At 39.1% G+C, this 23238-nt stretch overlaps 1 protein-coding gene across 2 annotated transcripts in view; it reads left to right on the top strand.

Annotated features, from left to right (window-relative positions):
* Positions 1–20068, top strand: part of LOC124545443 (zinc finger protein 726-like) — a 167109-nt gene extending 147041 nt beyond the window's left edge. For both annotated transcript variants that reach the window (XM_047124365.1, XM_047124366.1), the window contains exon 6: positions 17987–20068. In XM_047124365.1, coding sequence (XP_046980321.1) covers positions 17987–19199 — 1213 coding nt within the window. In that variant the 3' untranslated portion in view covers positions 19200–20068. The remainder of the gene's footprint in view (positions 1–17986) is intronic.
* Positions 20069–23238: the final 3170 nt, after the last annotated feature.

The raw sequence follows: 23238 nt of genomic DNA on the forward strand, positions 1-23238 counted from the left end.
ACTTGCCCCAATTTAATCATCTTACCACTGAAAAGATGAGTGAAATAAGTATTAATGTCAGCGATTTTAAGAAACAGCTGCAATTATTAAAATTAAACAAAGCTCCGGGTCCTGAGGGAATCTCTGACAAACCCTATACTATATTTGTGGTTGATTTAGCTCCTCTTGTAACTATAATCTATTGTAGATTCCTCAAACAAAGAAAAGTGTCCATTTGTTGGAAAACAAGTGCAGGTCACACCTGTCTACAAGAAGAGTAGTAGAAATGATCCACAGTATCCTTGACATAGATTTGTTGTAGACTCTTAAAACATACTCTGACTTGAAACATAATGAGGTACCTTGAACTGAATGACCACCTCCCTGCCAACCAGCATGGATTCTGAAAACATCTCTCATGTGAAACCCAACTTGCACTTTCTTCACATCGCATACTGAAAGCTTTGGATCAAGACAGGCAGGTAGATGCAGTATTTCTTGATTTCTGAAAATCATTTGACTCAGTACCACATCTACACTTATTATCAAAAGCACAATCATATGTGGTATCAAGCAAAATTTGTTACTGTATTGAGGACTTTTTGGTAGGGAGAATGCCGCTTGGTATCTTGAATGGAGAGTCATCATCAGATGCAGAAGTAACTTTGGTAGTGCCCCAGGGAATTATGTTGGGCCCATTGCTGTTCATGTTGCATATTAATGACCTTGCAGATGATATTAATAGTAACCTCAGACTTTTCACAGCTGGTGCAGTTTTCTATAATGAAGTTCTGTCTCAAAGAAGCTGCATAAATATTCAGTCAGATCTTGATAAGATTTCAAAGTGGTGTAAACATTGGCAACTTTCTAAATGTTCAGAAATATAAAATTGTGCTCTTCACAAAATGAAAAAAAAAAATATTACTCTTTGACTTTAATATCAGTCAGTCACTGTTGGAATTGGCCGACTCATACAAAGACCTGGGTGTAACCCTTTGTAGGGACATGAAATGGAATGACCACATAGGGTCAGTTATGGATAAAACAGGTGGTAAACTTTGGTTTGTTGGTAGAATACGGGGGAAGTGCAATCAATCTACAAAGGAGATTGCATACAAATCACTCATATGACTGGCTCAAGTGTGTTGGACCCACACCAAACAGGATTAACAGGGCATATTGGATGTGTACAGAGAAGGGCAGCACAAATGGTCACAGGTTTATTTGATCCATGGGAGAGCATCACAGAGATACTGAGGAAGCTGAACTGGCAGACTCTTGAAGATAGATGTAAACTATCCTGAGAAGGTCTGCTAACAAAGTTTCAAGAACTGGCTTTAAATTGTGACTCTAGAAATGTACAACAACCCCCTGCATATCACTAACATAGAAATCATGAGGATAAGATTAAAATAATTACAGCAGGCACAGAGGCATTCAAAAAGTCATTCTTCTCACACTCCATATGTGAATGAAACGGGAAGAAACTCTAGTAACAGGTAGAATGAGATTTACCCTCTGCCACACACTTCACAATGGTTTGCAGAGTATTGATGCAGATGTAGTTGCAGATGTGTAATGAAAAGTAACACACAATATTAAATGCTCCGAATGGAGTAAAGTGTACCATTTAGACCATGTTGCCAAAGGAACTGGAGGAAGTGTACACAAGAGAGACTCTTTGAGCTGAATATGTTTCTTAAGATCATCTTTGATCTCATTCATGGGGATAAAATATAAGGGATGAAATGATGAAAGATTTTGTGAACTTGTTGGATTTCTCCTCTTTGATTTGGAGTCATCTTGAGACCAATACATCCCTGCTGAAAAATTCAGACCCATTTCTGAAGTTCAGAATACACTTTTGGAAACGACTTCCACTATTACCACCCTAATGAAAATATTACAGCTGATGAGCAGATATTTGCATGCAAAGCAAGGTATAAATTTACCCAATTCATCAAACCATTCTGACAAATATAGACTCGAGATTTTGACAGCCATAGGTGTAGTATTACAGCATTTTTGCCATGCTGTCCCATATATTGGTAAGGAGAAATGCTGACAGGGCAACCAGCTATTGAGAGAGTATTTCACATTTGTTCCATGGAGCCATTTACAAACAAAAGAGTGAGTGTGACAACAAACTGTCTCTTCACATACCTTCAGTTTATGAAGGAACATTGACAGAAGAAACTGTTGTTAGTGGGAACAATGAACAAGATTCTCTGAAAAGTTCCTAGTTACATAAAGACTAACAGTTCTGACTTTCATTCCATCATTATCTTGAAGAAGGCTGATGCATACTGACCTTGAACCAAAAGAAGGAAACCAAGAATGTCATTCTTGTCAGCACACTACATCCTGAACTAGCAGTGGGCGAACAAGAAATGAGAAACTATTGCCTTCCTTGACTCCTTGAAATATGGTGTGGATGTCTTTGCTTAAATGATTCATAAACATGCAACTAATGTTGCTTGCAGGAGATTGCAGATACATATCTTTTACAACATGCTAGGCAGGGCAGCACGGGTCACCTACAATCAAATAACTAAAATAAAAAAAATTAAAAATTAAAAAAATTGTTCATTGTTCAACTGTTAAATGAACTCACAAGTGGAAAACAACAATGAACAGGACAACATTAAAAAGTCAGTTGAAGGAAGACTCAGTTGCAAGACTGGACACATCAAAAATATGACGGGTGTGTGAAACTGAAATGTACCAGCATAACAAGATCAATTATACCTGTGTGAAATGAAAAGAGTGTCTGTGGGAAATGTGTACAAAAGTACCAATAATCTACTCAGTACGTGATTTCAGACTTGTGAAATGAGTAAATGTTAGGAACTTTAGAAATACGTCACACTCCTTAACAGATAAGTAATGTTCATGTATTGAAAATAGTAATATAAAAGTAATAGAATTTCAAAGTAAAGTTTTGGCTGAAATGTATCACATATACATGAACGGCAGATATATAGATCGTACTTTAACCCTGTTGTTGATTTTTTTATAAAAATCTCATTGGAGACAAACGACCTCAGTGTTCTATGGGTATCACATTTTTTACTGTCCTAGCTTTAGGCCTAAATTTATATCATGACTCGGAAATACTGTGGACAGCTTGTTATTTTAGCTGAATAGTGTCATTGTAATTCTCACTGCCAAAGGATCAGAGTTCAAGCTCCACCAGTACCATTACATGTAACTGTGGACAGCTTGTTATTTTAGCTGAATGGTGTCATTGTAATTCTCACTGCCAAAGGATCAGAGTTCAAGCTCCACCAGTACCACTACATGTAACACTGTAAGGTTTTTCATTCTCAGTTTATCTAGCACCACACGTGAAATAGTGTTGTCATTGAACATTAATCACCACTATTCAAGTTTAGTTTAGTTTAGTTATGTCATGTTCCGTAGATCATTTTTACGATTATTTTATCAATAGTGTGGTCCATTGCTCATGACCGGGCCAAATATCTCACGAAATAAGCGCCAAACGAAAAAACTACAAAGAACGAAACTTGTCTAGCTTGAAGGGGGAAACCAGATGGCACTATGGTTGGCCCACTAGATGGCGCTGCCATAGTTCAAACAGATATCAACTGCTTTTTTAAAAATAGGAACCACCATTTTTTATTACATATTCGTGTAGTACATAAAGAAATGTGAATGTTTTAGTTGGACCACTTTTTTCTCTTTGTGGTAGATGGCGCTGTAATAGTCACAAACATATGGCTCACAATCTTAGATGAACAGTTGGTAACAGATAGGTTTTTTAAATTAAAACGCAGAACATAGGTAGGTTTGAACATTTTATTTCATTTGTTCCAATGTGATACGTGTACCTTTGTGAAGTTATCATTTCTGAGAACGCATGCTGTTATAGTGTGGTTACCTGTAAATACCACATTAATGCAATAAATGCTCAAAATGATGCCCGTCAATTTGGCAATACATGTAACGAAATTCCTCTCAACAGCGAGTAGTTCGCCTTCCGTAATGTTCGGACATGCATTGAGAATGCGCTGATGCATGTTGTCAGGCATTGTCGGTGGATCATGATAGCAAATATCCTTCAACTTTCCCCACAGAAAAAAATCTGGGAATGTCAGATCTGGTGAACGTGCAGGCCATGGTATGGCACTTCGACGACCAATCCACCTGTCATGAAATATGCTATTCAATACCGCTTCAACCGCAAGTGAGCTATGTACCGGACATCCATCATGTTGGAAGTACATCGCCATTCTATCGTGCAGTGAAACATCTTGTAGTAACATTGGTGGAACATTACATAGGAAATCAGGGTACATTGCACCATTTAGATTGCCATCGATAAAATAGGGGCCAATTATCCTTCCTCCCATAATGCTGCCCCCATACATTAACCCGCCAAGGTCGCTGATGTTCCACTTGTCACAGCCAACGTGGATTTTCTGTTGCCCAATAGTACATGTTATGCCAGTTTATGTTACCATTGTTGGTGAATGACGCTTCACCGCTAAATAGAATGCATGAAAAAAATCTGTCATCATCCCGTAATTTCTCTTGTGCCCAGTGGCAGAACTGTACACGACATTCAAAGTCGTCGTCGCTATGCAGTTCCTGCTGCATAGAAATATGGTATGGGTGCAATTGATGTTGATGTAGCATTCTCAACACCGACTTTTTTTAGATTCCCGATTCTTGTGCAATTTGTCTACTACTGATGTGCGGATTAGTCATGACAGCAGCTAAAACACCTGCTTGGGCATCATCATTTGTTGCAGGTCATGGCTGATGTTTCACATGTGGCTGAACACGACCTGTTTCCTTAAATAATGTAACTATCCGGTGAACGGTCCAGACACTTGGATGATGTTGTCCAGGATACCGAGCAGCATACATAGCACATGCCCATTGGGCATTTTGATCACAATAGCCATACATCAACATGATATCGACCTTTTCCGCAATTGGTAAATGGTCCATTTTAACACGGGTAACGTATCACGAAGCAAATACCGCCTGCACTGGCGGAATGTTACGTGATACCATGTACTTATACGTTTGTGGCTATCACAGCGCCATCTGTCACAAAGTGAAAAAAGTGGTCCAACTAAAACATTCATATTTCTTTACGTATTATGCTAATATGTAATAAAAAATGGGAGTTCCTATGTAAAAAAACGCAATTGATATCCATTTGACCTATGGCAGCGCCATCTAGGGGGCCAACCATAGTGCCATCTGGTTTCCCCCTTCAAGCTAGGCAAATTTTGTTCTTTGTAGTTTTGTCATTTGACGCTTGTTTCATGAGATATTTGGCCTGGTCATGATCAATGGACCACCCTGTATATAAAAACAAAAACACAACACACACACACACACACACACACACACACACACACACACACACACACACACACACGAATAGTGCTAATATTAATATTACTGACATTTTTAGTTCTGCGCATGGAACTACATTTAGAGGTACAACTTTTTTATTTTTATTTATTTATTTATTATTTTTTGAACCAGTTCCGAAGCAGGAACTCGTCTTTGGAATAGAAGGAGTTGTCCAAAAGAAATTATTTTAAGCTAGATTTAAAACGTCATCTGCTATCTGCCAGACACTTTATGTTGTTGGGCAAATGATCCAAGATATTTGTTGCTGAATTATGTACTCGTTTTTGAGCATCTGACAGCTTCAATAATGGATAGGAAAAGTCATTTTTCCCTCTAGTGTTGTACATATGAACATCAGTGTTCTTCACAAATTGAGATGGATTATTTATAACAAATTTCATTAGTGAATATATGTACTCTGATGGTGCAGTTAAAATTCCTAACTCCTTGAATAGGTGCCTACATGCCTTCTTTGGGTGAACACCACTAATTATTCTCAGTGTTCTCTTTTGTGCAATGAATACTTTATGTCTAAGTGAAAACTATTTCATAAGACAATAGGAGGCTGATCTGTTTATTATGAAGACTAGTGATTATACGAAGAGCGAAAGAAGCTGAACTTAATAGTTTAAGAAGCTCAGTAATATGCTTCTTCCATTTCAAGTTGTCACCAATTTGAACACCCAAAAATTTGGGAAAATCTACCCTGTTAACTGTGCCCTGTTCATACACTACATCAGTTGTTGATACGAGTCTATTTGGTGCACAGAACTGGATATAGTGAGATATTCATGGTACATAATTACATGATGCAGTACAAATTGTATTACTGTTATAACTTTTATGACGTAAACACTGAAATTATTTGCATCAGTCATTGTTCATAGTGGTTTTAGTGGACAGAAAAACATTTTCTAAGCACTGAATGATGTCTGTGTGAACATTTTGTGCATTTCACCAGCAGTGGCAGCCATGGCTGCTGCCAGTTCAAACATATTTTCAGATGGTTCATTCATGTTGTAGCCTCTACAGCCTAATCAACTGGTGATTTTCCTGTAACAAAATTGCAAATCTTGTTTTCTTTATCTCAGTGGTTCTGTATGTTTTTTTGTTTACTGAATCCAAACTTGATGTTTTCCGTCTTGTAGGAGGTTGGCATCACAATGGAAAACACAAGATATCTCAATTTTCCCACTTTTTTTCAGGTTTTTTTGCTTATCTCTCAATAACTCTGCCTTTTTTTTTTTTTTTTTTTTTTTTTTTTTTTATAAGATGACCACTCTACATATAAGTAAGGCAGACAAAATTTTCTAAAAATTCTCTAGTCTTGTTTGGTTTTTCAGTGAGCGGTATTGGTGCTAGAGCACACTTCTGCAAAATTGTCAAAGATAACCACTCCCATCCTGTAGAGCTAAAAAATATACATGTTACAAATAAAAACCTTTACAGCACATGAAAGTACATTAAATTCCTTGCAGGAGATGTCTGTAACATTCACTTTTACATTATGGGAAAGAAGCAAAGCGAAAATTACAAAAAACTACCTTCTGTGCCTACAACTCACCTGCCTATATATAATTGGCTCTATACTTTCAAGAATATTACATTAAAAAGATTTTAGTTTGAATAAACTGAGAGGAAAGCATGTTCAGTGAAAACATAAACAAATTATATTTACAATATGTTAGGTACATGACACTGAGTAGAAAGATGAATCTGATATCTGCATGTAGTAACAGGATAAATTGTGTAGTTAACTACTGATGTATAAATAAACACTTTTATTGATGTTGAAGCATGCAACAAGTGATTTTTGCCACTTTTAAAACTGTCACACTGTGACCCGACTTACTGCTGTGTCTACACACAAAGTCCAAGCTATAGGCACAGGTGGTGGTAATTGAATACATGTGGTAATGCAACATCTCATTTATTAACAATAATATACACGCACAAAAAAACTCATAATATTCTCACTCAAAATGCTCACGAGGGCGATTGCGCGACAGTGGTGGATGGCTCAACCCACTAATCTCAGTGATTGAGCATGCAGTACAGTCTCGTAGCTGCAGAAGGACAATGGTCATGTGAGTGGCCGAGCATGTGATTTGTCTGCTGACTCATGGATACCATTTAATTTGCTGGCACAAGAAACATAGCAAACAAGTAATGGCTGTCTGGTTTGCATATGCGATGGTTGATAGAGTGCATTGTGCTCAATCTGTGTGGACCATAGCTCAAGAGATTGAAGAATGGTGTAGAACTCCATGCAGTATCAGCTGCTTGTTTTCACTACCGTCTCTCTTTGTGGCCTGTACACCCTTGGGCACTGCATTGTTGCTGAGCTTTGGTCTAACAGTACTTCTGCATAGGGGAGTGGAGCTCGTTAGGCGCAAAAATTGAAAATGTTCCATCTACAGCTAGCATACCTGTATGTCTGTGTCTCACATGCTTGTGGTGACTTCTGCATGAGCACAATGGTGGCAGTGTGTGATGCAGCGTGAGCACAATGGCTGTAGTGTGTGACATCACGTGCAGCTGGTGTGGCATGCACGGGGGTGTGCGTGGGCTGCTTTGTGCGGTGTGACATTATTATGATGCAGCATGGGCATTTGAAGCGGACACAGCAGCCGGCATGTGTGATGTAGTCCGCTGGCTGGAATGCAGTCCAGGCAGCCGTCTGGGTGGGGCGATTGGGGTGCTCATGGCTGCTTGGTGACAGCTGGCAGCTTGAGTGAGTCATCGGCAGGTGTGGGGATGGGCTCTGCATGGCTGGTTACATTGTCCATTGCCAAGCCCACCTCCAGGTTGAAGAAATGTGCAGCAGCTGGTTCTGTCTAGATGAATGCCTATTTTACTCTGTCACTGGAGACTTTAGTCAGCCTATTATTGTACTTGACCTCCAATGCCTTCCCACCATGAGTCATCAAGTGGTGCAGTGCCAAGTAGGATGGCCAAAGTGGTAGCTGTAACACACCTGTGTGCGGCACTGTAGATCTGCTTGGAACGAAAGCTCTGCCTGTGCTGTGCCGCATCAGTGGGTGCGGTCAGAGTCCAGCCATGTGACAGTGCAGACATGCTGCTTGTGGTGGAGCCAAGGTGTCATGTGGCAGCGGTAATTCCTCCATGAATTCTCTGGAGATGGAGAGTGACTGGCCATAGATGTGGCGTGCTGGTGAGGTGCCGATCTTTTGCTTGAGGATCACTCACAGGCCAAGGAGTATGAGCCAGGAGTGCCTCCATCCAGGAGGTATCATGGCACATCAGGGCCATCTTCAGCATCTGATGGAGCTGGTTGGTAGATTGTCATGCAGTTCAGCCACACACCACACAGATGGGTGACGTTTTTGAACACAGTTGAACCGGCAGCTGTTGTGTGTAGTTACGTGGCTAGGGCAGCCGAAGTGCACCATTCAGGTATCAACAAAGGCAGTAGTGACCGTCTCAGCGGTAATGTCTGCTATGGGCATCACCTTCGGCCAGCAGGTGAAGTAGTCCACCACTGTAAGAAGGTAGCATTTGCCTTGGGACAGAGTAAATGGGCTTGGTGCACTGGCATGCCATGCATGTGCATGCCTACCGACGGAAGTTTCTCGAAGTCTAAGCTAGACAAAATATGGCGCCACAAGCAACACCATGATGTTTGCACTGGGATTTGATAACATGGGGACACAGTTTTGAACACTGCATGAGACTTTCTGGAAAGAACGGATGATATGTGCCTGTCATAATGTCGCATCAGACCTTCTGGGACCAATTCTAGATGTAGGCCACTGGAGGTGTTGTGTTGGAAGCTGTACAGTTCTCCATCGCCCTCCTGTTCTTTTGCGGCATCTTCAAAGTTCAGTGAGATGGAGATGACTGCGCAGTCACGAGACAAGCTATCAGCAACAATATTGTCCATCCCAGAGATGTGCAGATGCCCATTGTGATCTGCAACACATACTCCAACTGCTGTAGTTGGCATGGTGAACAGTTGGTGTTGTTGATCCACAAAGTATCTGTTATAGGTTTATGTTCAGTGAAGATAATGAAGTGGTGGGCTTATACCGACAAGCAGAAGTGTTTCATCGCCTGATACACAGCCAGCAGCTCATGGTTGCATTCCCTCCAAGGGCATTGATAATGTCGATAACTTTCGCAAGAAGAAGCCACGGTGTTCGCATTGACGACCAAGTCCACATCATGTATTGGATGGATGAGTAGTACAGCTTTGGCAAGGCACCATTTAGACATTTAGATAAAGCTGTGCTCTATTCATCAGTCCAGGTTACAGGAGCCCTTGCTTTTGCAGTGGGGCTGCATTGCGCTGCAGTCAGAGCTCTGAGCACTGTGAGAGCATTACTCAGATTGTGCGAGTAGAACTTAATCATCCCGAGGTAATGATGTAGGCCTTTGTGAGTTGTGTGTGTGTGTGTGTGTGTGTGTGTGTGTGTGCGTGTGTGTGTGTGTGTGTGTGTGTGTGTGTGGCATGTTCACTATTGCCCGTACTTTGTCTGGCAAAGGTGTAGATCCAGTAGGTGTGTTTAAATGTCTGCAAAATTCAATTATTGCAGGTTGATCACAATGCCAGCCTCTATGAGGTGCTGGAAAACAGTTGTTACGTGGTTGTGGTGTAGCTTGGGTGTCTCGTGGAACACAAGGATGTCATCATGGTATGCAAAGCAGCATGGTTAACCTATCAAGATCCCATCCAAGAAGTGCCAAATCTGAGCAGCTTTCTTGAGGCCAAACATCATAAACATGCTCTCGTAGAACCTGAAGGGAATGGTAATAATGATTTTTCCTACACCATAAGGTGCGATAGGATCTGTATGTACATCTTCACATGGTCAGTTTTGCTAAAAACAGTCACACCTGCTGGGACATGGCTAAATTGTTGCAGATGCAGCACCAGAAATCTGTCTGCCACTGTCCTGGAATTTAGCATGCAGAAGTCCCCATGCGTGTGCCACAAATTATCCTTTTTAGGCATCAAATGCGAGGCAGAAGACCACAGGCTGCTCGACGGTCAGATGATGCCTTGTCACAACATTGGCTCAAACTTGGCCTTTGCTATCGCAATCCTGTTGGTTGCTAGGCGATCTAGGCAGCACAAAATTGGAGGCCCTATGGGGAGATGATAATATGGTGGAGCATTGAATGCTTGATGTCCCTTAGATGGGTGAGTTAATTCCAGAAATTTGTTCAGAACAGCCTATGAACAGTCTGGAACATGCCTGGGGTTTAATGGTGAAAAAGACAGCCTGCTGTCACTGCCCAGTTATCTTCAGACTTGTTGTCATGTTGATCAACTTGGCACTTTCAGTATCTGCCAGTGTCCACTTGTAGTGTCTGAGGAAATCTGCACCCAGACTGGTTTGTGAACCTCCACATAAATGTGTGACACAGTCCAAGACCCAATGTTGGGTGTTATATGTTTTTGTGGTGAATTGCTTGCCACCATGAGACACGGTGTTTTGGCCTTCTTGTGATCTCTTAGTGTGGTTCTAGGGAAATTGATAAATCTGATCGAGTGTCTACATGCCCCCACCTTGTTCTGCTACAAACAGACGCTTCAATATAGTACTGCAGCTGGGTGCATCTATATTGATAGCAGCTGGTGTCTAGGTGTGAGCAAGAGGTGCAGCACTTGGTTGCTTCATTTCTGAAATTGGTATGATACCAGCAGACACTGCTGGGAGCCTGCTCTGACATCAGCGGGGCACTGTGAGAGTGACTGCTGCTGCATTGCCAGCTGCGTAAGCCATGCCACCTGATGCCTGGTCTCCTGCTGCTGCAATGTTGCTGCGCTCTTGGTATGAGTTTGCCAACCAGTTGTCTAACATTTTGATGGCAAGAATGTGGGAAGTGTATGTGCAAGCTTCCCACTTCTCTTATACAAGTTGACTTACTTGGTGTACACAGCCAGCTTCTGGAATCTCTATAAACTTCTTCTCTGAAGAATGGTGCTAGTTACAGGAACCTTAAAGACTCTCTCTCTACTTGTGAAGTAATTAGGTACTCGAAGAATACTTTTCAACAACTATCAGTATATTTGAGCTTCATAAAGAACAAAATTCACACTTCTCACATAAACATTAGACTTCTCGTAAGTAACTTGTGTTATCTCACATTAGAAACAGATTTAAGTACATTTAGCAAAGAGTTGGCTTAACTACCATAACTCTATTACAAACATATCATAAAATACGTCTTGCCTCCAGCAGGCCCAAGATAAGAGATTTTTTTTAGACTTCAGAATCTCAATTGTTCTTGCTATTTATAACAATGGTCACTGATACAATTATCACAGAATAACCTAGAAGTTCCACAGTTCTTCCGTATACTTTCACTAGAACTTCCACGGATCACCCCACTGCGTCTACCTTCCACTCATGACTGATTTCACACCTGCACACACAAACATGTGACGCGCAATAGATAGGATTCTGGCATCCCACTCTCACATCTAAAACATCGTGTGTTTGAGATGGTAGAAGGCCGAGTGGTTCTAGAATTTACACAGAAATTCTCAAAACACTACATATTCCCCTCCTCAGACCGAACACACGATATTTTTTACATAATCATTATGTAAATAACATCACCCATAACATTACATATCATAACCATATACTTTTCTTCTACATGTTTATATACATATTTTTTTCAACTACAATTCTTTGGATTCTGTTAAAGAGGCTTCTGCTTACAGTCTTTCTACTCTTTTCTTGCTCTACTTTGTTCAAACTTGAGCATTTGTGCAAGGTTTTACTCAACTTTTCTAATATTTAGGAATTATGAGGACTCCCTTTCTCCGATTGTAAGCTCCAGATATTTGTGGCACATGAGTAATCTACTTTCTGTTCTCATCTATTGCACTACCTTTCCTTAGTATGTACTATTTCTATTATTCTTCGTAGTTTGGAGGAACTCCGGACGAAATGAAAGTGTTCTCTAGACACTCGTAAACTTCCATGAAATGTATTAACGCTCGTTGTGCATAGCATTTAAACTTTCCAGAATAATCCCTACCAGATTTTGTAACTTTTATCACGATACTGTCCCTTTCCCCTGGGATCAGTACCTATACCTTGCTTGTGGTTGACCTTATGAGAGCACTTCCTCTTTCCATTCTGGTAGGCACACCCCTTTATAAAACATTCCTATTTTTTAGGCCACAGGTTGTCCTATCTCCATGTAGGTATGCCTGTCCTTTATATTTAGTAAATGCCGGGTATGCCTCCCTTAATCTTTCTGAGAGGGTTCATGGTTCATTACCCTAGTATACGTTTCTATGTATACTATAATCAAGTACTTTCTGGTAAAGCTACAAATCTACTCTACACTTCACATTCACTTTTTAATTTAATTCATAGAGTCCTCCTCAACTTCTATACTCTTAGTAGATATTACACCTACCTATAATTCAAGTCTTACTATCCTACTATTCATCAAATTTCAGAATATTTATTATACTGACTTTTCTTAAATGACTATCACGATAAATTCCACTCTTGTTTGTGTTCTTTGTCTTTGCTCACACATCCTCCTTATGTATACTTGATGCAGAATCTTAGTAGTTTTTATATACTTATGTATATGTATGATAGTTTTTTATATATATTTGCGATGTAGAATCGTCACAGTCTTTATATATATTTGTATGTGTGTATGTGCATATTTTCGTATATACACACATTCTTTCCCCTACAACACCTGGCAGTCTCACATCACAGCAGGTTTCTAGTCTGTAATTTCAATGTTTGTGTATAAGGGTATTCTTGTGTGTATGTGGATGTGTCTTCATGTTGTCTTCATGTAGTCTGATTCTTCATCTTTCTTATCTAAATTTAAGATGTAGGTTGTTATAAACCAGGGAAACAAGAAAGGACTTCAGCGATAGAAGTTTGTGAATATGGAAAGAGTGGAAAAATAGATAGGTTCTCAAATGAAAAGCAAGAAAGGAAAAAAATAGATATGATTGCTGAGATCTAAGAAGAGAACGAAAATAGCCCCAAAGACAGGAAATCCTTACCACCCTTCTTCCCCAGGATCCCTACCCCTCAGGTACTTGAGTGAGACACCGTAGGAGGTTTGGTGTTAAATCATCTCCTACAGAATAGACATTCCCACCTTCGCCCTTGAGGTCCCCGAAGGAAATCTTAGCAACCCTATGGAAACAGCAAATGGTGAAGAATCAGGCACACTTATTTGCGAGGGTTGTCTGAAAGGTGTGATGTGTGTTTTGTGTTAGCCATGGTTTATCTGCTCTTGAAAACCATGCTTTTATCTACAACACCCATCCCTTTCAAACTTAATACAAACCTTCCCATTTATATCACATCTCACAAAAGGTATAAAATATTCTATACAAAATAGAAAATCTATATACTGTGGTATATTAGTTGTTCAACTAGTCACACAATATTATATTTTCTAAAACACATAATATTCAATTCATTTCAATTTATCTAAATACCACTTTTTACCTGTGATTCTGTAGGATTGTTTTTTATTTGACTGTAATATCCATTTTTCTATGATATAAGATTACAGGATAGTTGAAGATTTTAGGAATAGATGACAGAGTAGTTTAAGATTTTAAAGGAATTCGATGCAGGGAAACTGTTTTGGAAGAAACACCGAAAACAATTCAGGATCCGACAGTCGTCACTCCGTCCATTAACTCAGAATGTTAATGTCCCTGGGGGATATATGACTCTGCCCGGGTCCCATGGATATGATATTAACTTTTCTTGTGCTCTTACAGGCCAATACTTCTCTTTAAACTTCTTTTGGAAATCTCCCCAAGAGGAAAAGGTCTCAATATTTATGGTTCCCCATTCTGAGGCTTCTCCTAGAAGGTAACCCACAGCAAATTCGATCTTTTTAGAATCTTCCCAATTTTCTGGCAAAGCCTGGTTAAACCTTTTCAAAAAAATGTGTTGGATGTACCTCTCTATTAAATTTAGGGAATTGTCTCGATAACCCCAAATGAGCTCCCAATTGCAAATCAGTAACTGCTTCACTGGTTAACACCACATTAGGTGAAGTTACTCGTTTTTCTACTTGTTCCTGGATAAGTTTGAATTCTCTCCAGAGTTCATCTATGCCCTTCCTGGTATCAGTAAGTTCAGAAGAAGCCATAGGCGACAGGTTCCCAAATGTTATTCTCGCGGTAACTTTTCTTTCTATAATTTCATCAACTTGTTCTTCCAAACTACTTATATTTACAATATAATAGTTTGCTATTTTCTCTTTAAAGCTTCTTTCTACATTATCCACTCATGTACTTACACCTGTAATTTATGACTGAATGGCAGGCATTAATTCGCTCTGCTTATCTACTCTCTCTTTTAAAGTACTCAGTCCCTGCTGTACAGCATTCAATTTAACATTACACACATTTTCGAAAGATCCTAATTTTTCGTTGATTTCTGATTCTACATTATTGCATCTGTCCTCAATCTCAAATTCTAAGTTTTTTTGATAACTCCTGGAATTATCATTCTGTTTTCTACTATGGTCAGTGAACATTTGATTTACATGAATGTGCAAGGAACTAGTCAGTTCATTCTTTAAATTTGTCTTAACATTCTCTACTTTAGTATTTAAAGTGTTGAATTCAGTCTTCAAATCTCCCATGCCTTCACATAGATTACTAAATTCTTTACTTTGTGAATCTACCTTGGCATTTAACAATCCTAAAGTTTCATACTGAACATCAAATTTAGCATTTAAAGTTCCACTCTGACCATCTAATTTAGCATTTAACTGCAGACTCTGAGCATTTAAGGCTTCATTTAATTGAGTTTTGATTACATTTACCTACTCAGACCAATCTGGCCCTTCTTTACTAATTTTCATAGCCATGACTGGTTATGAAGTTTCCCCAACTTGCTGTTCGTTATCCATATTTTTACAAGCTTTAGACCTTGTGAGCATTTAAAAATTAACTTTAAGTATAATAACTACACTAATAAAGTTCACTCAATAGTTTGTATCACTTCTTGCTAAGGTACTAAAGTTTTGTTTCGCACTCACCTAGCATAGACTTTTGGCAGTGTAGGTGAGCGGATGTGATGGCAGGTCAACACCGGTGAACAGCAGCTGGTGCCAGCGACATCGGATGTAGGGTGGTTTCCACATCTGCATCCTTATGATGTGTGTGAGAGCTGTATACTCCCTGCACCAGATCTTCTTGGTCATATCTTTCTAGGCGTGTCTCTTCTTAGTCTAATATGTCAAGATCTTCTATCCTGTTTTTTACATTGTGACTTTCTTAAGTCTTCTCCTTTTTTACATTCATAAATTTTCTCCATCTGATACTTTAGGCTTAATTCAATTTCTTGGAATGATTCTTTTGTCTCATTATGCTCAGTTGCTATGGCAAGACATGATATCTTCTTATCTCGTTTTTGTCTCAAAATTCCTGTCTTCTTGTGTTCTTTCACACCAGTCACCACATTCTAACATTTTGAAGACAAGAATTTGGGAATTGTATGTGCAGACTTCCCACTTCTCTTATACAAGTTGACTTACTTGGTGTACACAGCGACTTATTTGGTGTACACAGCCTATCTTCTTCTCTGGTTATCCGGCTTCTGGAATCTCTATAAACTTCTTCTCTGAAGAATGATGCTAGTTACAGGAACCTTAAAGACTCTCTCTCTATTTGTGAAATAATTAGGTACTCGAAGGATACTTTTCAACAACTATTGGTATATTTGAGCTTCATAAAGAACAAAATTCACACTTCTCACATAAGCATTAGTCTTCTTGTAAGTCACTCATATTATCTCACATTAGAAACAGATTTAAGTACATTTAGCAAAGAGTTGGCTTAACTACCGTAACTCTGTAATAGATTCTTCAACCTGTAGTAGTGCTATGACTGTATGATGAAGGGGATAGATTGCTACTCACCATATAGTGGAGATGCTGAGTTCCAGACAGGCCCAACAAAAAGACTGCTAAACAAGTAAGCTTTTGGCTAAGAGGCCTTCTGTATTAGAAAACACACACATTCATGCAAATGCAACTCGCACACATGTGACCACTGTCTCTGGCTGCCCGAAACCAGATTTTGCCTTACATACATGCTTATCATAATTATTTACAGTAAGGTGCAATCTAGTGTTTCCTTACAGTGTTGTTATTTTGAAGTAGAGTATTTTTCTTTTAAAATCCAATGACACATCAGCTGCCAAAGAACTTGGGCGTGAATTTCAGGACCGTAGTATATGACTGAATTAAATAGCTTTTGTGATTCGTTTGTATCAAGTGACACCTAGATTGCAGCAGATGTCAGTACTTTCTCAGAATTAGACTTGACTTGTATGTTCCAGGTATCCAGAATTATTTTACATTTGCTGTACTCCTGGTTGACTTTAAGTTACCTTTTAATAAAGTCTGAAATAAACTTAAAATTTGTATGACAATACACACTGATGTTTGTAATGGTGGTACAATTTACACAATGTTTTGATTTTCTATTACTCTCATGTCAGAGTCTGGCTACCAAATAATCCATCATCTATGATAGAGATGTATATGTGAAGTTGATCGTTGCCCACATCCTGAAGTACATTTTCATCCTAAATAGTCATCCAAATGGCTCAAAACTGGAGACATTGATAGCCAAAGCAATTACTGTGATGAAACAAGGAAAAGGAGGTGGAGAGATATTGACAATTCAAGTTGTGGCCTTAGCGAATATGAAATGTTACTGGGTGAGATTGTACGCTACTGTTTATAAGGAGGACACAATAATAAATATATTTAATTCTTGTTATCTATAAATACATGCTAAGTGCAGCTTGCATGCATTTTCAAGAAATAACAAGAGTATTAGGAAAAAATAGATTGCTACTCACAATAAAGATGACCCATTGAGTTGCAGACAGAAAAGTCTATTAGACATAGTCTCCACCCAACAGTTTCCATCCTCTCGTCCTATCACCTCTGTCCTTTTCGCATTCCTTCACCCTCTTTGTGTGCCACCCTCTACCAATGTACCTGCATGTTGTTATCTCTTCCCTGATCCTGTTCTGCTTGCCTTTCCCCGCACCCCACCTCCTGGCGCTGTGCTGGGAGTCTCTAGACGCTGCACACTCTGGTAGGCAGGGCTTTCTCTCCCTCCACCTGTAACCTGTTATCTCTCCCCTTTCCTGCCCCACTCCTGCCTGTGTAAGTGGTCATATGTACACGAGTTGGGTTTCATTGTGTGAATTTGTGTTTGTTTTCTTTGCTGAAGAAGGCTTTGGCTGAAAGCTATTAATGTGTAACAGTCTTTTCATTGTGCTGGTCAGAAACTCAACATGTCATCTTTACTGTGAGTAGCAATCTATCATTTTTTGATAGTGTTGTTAATCCAACCTAGAGCTTCCATGATTTCATTTTTCATGAAATAATTCTCTTATTGAATGCTAAGGAGGTACCAAGCAACTTTGTGTCATATGGGCCTGTCACAGCAGATATTGTGTGTGTATGAGTGGGGGGGGGGGGGGGGGGGGGGGGGGTTTGCATGTATGTTTCTTGTCCTCTACAGTTAGTTCACTTAACTTTTAAGAAATATATACAATTTAAAATTTTGTACTGTTTTTTATTGGTATCCTTAATTTTATAGGTTACTGCAGAGTGCTTCTGGAAAATGTACTGATACATCAGGAGAAGGTCTTACAAATTCAAGTAGCGTTATCAGTGTTGACAGTTTGCAACCATCATCCTACATCTGCAAACGCTGTGGCAAGATATTTCCTGATGCAATAAGCTTGAGAAAGCATTCTTTGAATGATAAGAGGAGACCATTTGTGGCAGCAGGAGTGGAGACATTCAAAAGTGTAGCATTGGAGTGGTGGTTTTGTGAAATATGTCAAAAAAGATTCAAATCAAAAGACTTCCTGACAGTACACATGTCAGAACACGCTACAGAAATTGAGACAACTGCTTCATCTGTGAGTGAAGATGCTGAGGCTGAAGAACGCAAATGTGAGCAGGTAAAACCACGCCCATACAAGTGTGAAGTCTGTGGAAAATCTTTCACTGAATCATCCAGATTGACAAGACATGCAAATTCACACTCGGGTGTGCACCCATATAAATGCAATGTGTGTGGCAAATCTTTCAGACAGTTATGCCATCTGAAACGACATGAACTTATACACACTGGGGAACTACCATATAGTTGTGATGTTTGCGGCAAATCATACAATAGATCTGACCGACTTGAGAGTCACAAACGCACACACACAGGGGAAGTGCCTTACTGCTGTGAATTCTGTGGTAAAGGTTTTAAAGACCCTTTCAATCTCAAGAGGCATAAACGTCAGCACACTGGAGAAAGACCATACAGTTGTGATATCTGTGGGAGAACTTTCACTGTGTCTATTCGTATGAAGGAACACAGGAAAATTCATGAAAAAAAGAAAGTGTATACTTGTGATGACTGTGGTGGAACTTTTACAGAATCTCATGCTTTAACTGTGGTGAGACGTGATGGAGAAAGGAAACGAAGTTGTGAAGTTTGTCGTAAACAGAGTGGTAAATTTAGGAGACGCAGGCGAGCAGGAATGATAGGACCATTACCAACATTTGACTGTGAAGATTGTGGTAAATCTTTTGATCGGTTAAGTGGGTTGGAAAGACACAAACGAATGCATACAGGAGAACGTCCCTTTGGTTGTGAACATTGTGGCAGGTCTTTTACTCAGGCTAGAGGTTTGAAGAGTCACATATGTACTGATACAGAAGGGCCACCATATGTCTGTCAAATTTGTGGTAAAAGTTTTGACATATCCAGTAGTCTTAAGAAACATAACACAAAGAAACACAAAATGTAATATGTGCTTTTTTTTGTGATACTTGTTCTAAGTTGTGAATTTTGAAGCACTAGCACAAATAGCGGTGAATCTATGTTATTGTGAAATCAGCTTGTGATATGACTCTGATTCTGCCGCCATATCCATCTTGTGGTCTTCATATTGACAGTTGGAGGAATTCTGTAAGCTTCAGAAACTGAAAGAGCCCACGAATAAACAGATTGGTGCTGTACATTTGTGTTAACATGCACTATTGTTCTTAGCTGTAAAAAGAAGTTGGTGATATACATTCCACAGGGATTGTGTTGCTTCAGTCTATTATGGTGGATCAGGAGAGGTGCTTGCATTAACTTCTACATTTTTGGGTCTTCAGATAATAATACAGTAAAACCTGTAATTGATTAAAATGATAGCTAACATTATGAATGTGACTTAAAACAAAGTGTTTTAATAAAGTGTATTGTTATGGAAAATTATACTGCTACTGGTTCAACATATTTGGAGATAAATTCTCACACTTTACACCAAAGTGCTGTCAGATTTTTAAAAAAGGTTTCACTGTTGGTACTCTGTTTTAAGACTTGTCAGTTGTATATACAGAAGGATGATTTGATTTGATTTGATTTCTTTATTAATCCGTGAAACAATTTACATTGTATGGATTTCGTCATTGAATAATAGACAATTTAACAGTTTTAATTTGTTTCTTACACAATAGTTGACAGTGAAATTTTCTTATAATCTAATTTACATTTTTCAGGCTTCCTTTTATAATTCAAGTACTCCATTACTGTATAGTAACTTTCATTTTGTGAAATTTTTTTTAGTTTTTCTGTGAAGGAGGAGATTGTCTCTATGTCTTTTATGTTTTGCGGTAATTTGTTATATAATTTGATGGCATTGTACATTAGACTCTGTTGCGTTTTAACTTTATTTTTTTCTATCCAGTTGCAAATTATTGCAGTTCCTAGTTTTGTAACCATGTACAGAACCATTGTTAACATAGTATCAAATGTTTTTTTAATGTATGTAACATTCTGAAAAATATATTCACATGGGACAGTTAAGATTTCCAGCATTTTAAAAAGTTCAAGGCAGTGAGCCATGCTGCTACTCTTGGTCATTACACGTACTGCTCTTTTCTGCAATTTGAATATAGCTTCGATATTTTTCCTGTTCACTGCCCAGAATATTATCCCATAACTAATAGCAGATTGGATATACATGTACATCTACATCCGTACTCCGCAAGCCACCTGACAGTGTGTGGCAGAGGGTACTTTGAGTACCTCTGTCGATTCTCCCTTCTGTTTCAGTCTCGTGTTGTTCGTGGAAAGAAAGATTGTCGGTATGCCTCTGTGTGGGCTCTAATCTCTCTGATTTTATCCTCATGGTCTCTTCACGAGATATACATAGGAGGTAGCAGTATACTGCTTGACTCCTCGGTGAAGATATGTGCTCAAAACTTAAACAAAAGCCCATACCGAGCTACTGAGCGTCTCTCCTGCAGAGTCTTCGACTGGAGTTTATCTATCATCTCCGTAACACTTTCGCATTTACTAAATGATCCTGTAACGAAGTGCGCTGCTCTCGGTTGGATCTTCTCTATCTCTTCTATCAACCCTATCTGGTACGGATCCCACACTGGTAATCAATATTCAAGCAGTGGGCGAACAAGTATATTGTAACCTACTTCCTTTGTTTTTGGATTGCATTTCCTTAGGATTCTTCCAATGAATCTCGGTCTGGCATCTGCTTTACCAACAATCAACTTTATATGATCATTCCATTTTAAATCACTCCTAATGCATACTCCCAGATAGTTTATGGAATTAACTGCTTCCAGTTGCTGACCTGCTATATTGTAGCTAAATGATAAAGGATCTTTCTTTCTAGGTATTCGCAGCACATTACACTTGTCTACATTGAGATTCAATTGCCATTCCCTACACCATGAATCAACTCATTGCAGATCCTCCTGCATTTCAGTACAATTTTCCATTGTTACAAGCTCTCGATATACTACAGCATCATCCGCAAAAAGCCTCAGTGAGCTTCCAATGTTATCCACAAGGTCATTTATGTATATTGTGAATAGCAACAGTCCCACGACACACCCCTGCGGCACACCTGAAATCACTCTTACTTCAGAAGACTTCTCTCCATTGAGAATGACATGCTGCATTCTATCTGGGAACTCTTCAATCCAATCACACAATCGGTCTGATAGCCCATAGGCTCTTACTTTTTTATTAAACAACTGTGGGGAACTGTATCAAACGCCTTGCGGAAGTCAGGAAACATGGCATCTACCTGGGAACCCGTGTCTATGGCCCTCTGAGTCTCGTGAACAAATAGTGTGAGTTGGGTTTCACACGATCATCTTTTTCAAAACCCGTGTTGATTCCTACAGAGTAGATTTCTAGTCTCCAGAAAAGTCATTGTACTCGAACATAATACGTGTTTCAAAATTCTACAACTGATCGATGATAGAGATATAGGTCTATAGTCCTGCACATCTGTTTGACGTCCCTTCTTGGAAATGGGAATGACCTGTGCCCTTTTCCAATCCTCTGGAAGACTATACTCATCTAGAGACCTACGGTACACCATTGCAAGAGGGGGGCAGGGGGGGGGTGGCAAGTTCCTTCGCGTACTCTGTGTAAAATCGAACTGGTATCCCATCAGGTCCAGCGGCCTTGCCCCTTTTGAGCAATTTTAATTGTTTTTCTATCCCTTTGTCATCTATTTTGATATCTACCATTTTGTCATCTGTGCGACAATCTAGAGAAGGAACTACAGTGCAGTCTTCCTCTGTGAAACAGCTTTGGAAAAAGACATTTAGTATTTCGGCCTTTATCTGTCATCCTCTGTTTCAGTACCATTTTGGTCACAGAGTGTCTGGACATTTTGTTTTGATCCACCTACCACTTTGACAAAAGACCAAAATTTCTTGCAGGAAGTATACTGATCTAATACATGAAATATTGCATGCTGGAGTAAGAACTCTGAGGGCATAGCATGCTGTAGAGATTCTGTTATGAAGTATTTTTACATGGTCTTCCCACTTCAACTGACTATCAACCTTCATGCCAAGAAATTTTGTGCTTTCCACCCATTTTATGCTTTCATTACCTAACTTCAGGTTATTATAATGTGGTTTTTTGTTAATGTAAAACTACATAGCACTTGTTTTCTTAATATTAAGCGTGACTTTGTTGTTAGCTGCCCACTCATATACACTTTTTAGTGTTTCTTCAGCTTTCTCTCTTATATATACATGTGATGTGTCACTGATTAGCACATTAGGGTCATCTGCAAACAATATTGTATGCCCATGCTTTATACTTTGTGGGAAATCATTAATATAAATTAGAAATAGTACTGGACCTAGGACACTACCCTGTGGTACACCTATATAGAAATAGTACTGGACCTAGGACACTACCATGTGGTACACCTATATTTATATATTTGGGGCAAGAAACATATTTTTCAATACAGTTGGAGTTACATGATAAATGTGTTATTTCAGTCATCTGTATCCTATTTTCTAGATATGACTGGAACCATTTTTTTACAACCTCCCTTATTCTCAGTTCATCTAGCTTAACCAACAGTATTTTATGATCCACTGTGTCAAAAGCTTTAGTTAGATCGAGAAATATACATGTTGTATAGTTTCCTTTATCGAGTGCTTCTAGGATATATTTAGTGAGATATGCTGTTGCTGCTTCTGCGCCTTTCCCTGTTCGGAATTCAAACTGGTCCTTGGCTAGGAGGTTGTTCTTATTTAAGTAGCTCACAAGTCTATCTTTCACAATAGTTTCTATTATTTTTGCAAAGCATGAGAGTGGCCTATAATTTTCTATATTTCCTGTGTCTCCTTTTTTGAAGAGAGGCAGTGTTTTAGCATATTTTAAGTAGTCAGGAAAGTAACCATGCTTGAATGATTGGTTTATAATATTAAATCATGGTGATAACAGGCTCTCTAAACAGTCTTTAATTAGAAAAACTGGAACTTCATCTAAACCAGCTGAATTTTTATTTTTCAGTTTGC

Source organism: Schistocerca americana, chromosome 8 (assembly GCF_021461395.2).
Source record: "Schistocerca americana isolate TAMUIC-IGC-003095 chromosome 8, iqSchAmer2.1, whole genome shotgun sequence".
NCBI lineage: Eukaryota > Metazoa > Arthropoda > Insecta > Orthoptera > Acrididae > Schistocerca > Schistocerca americana.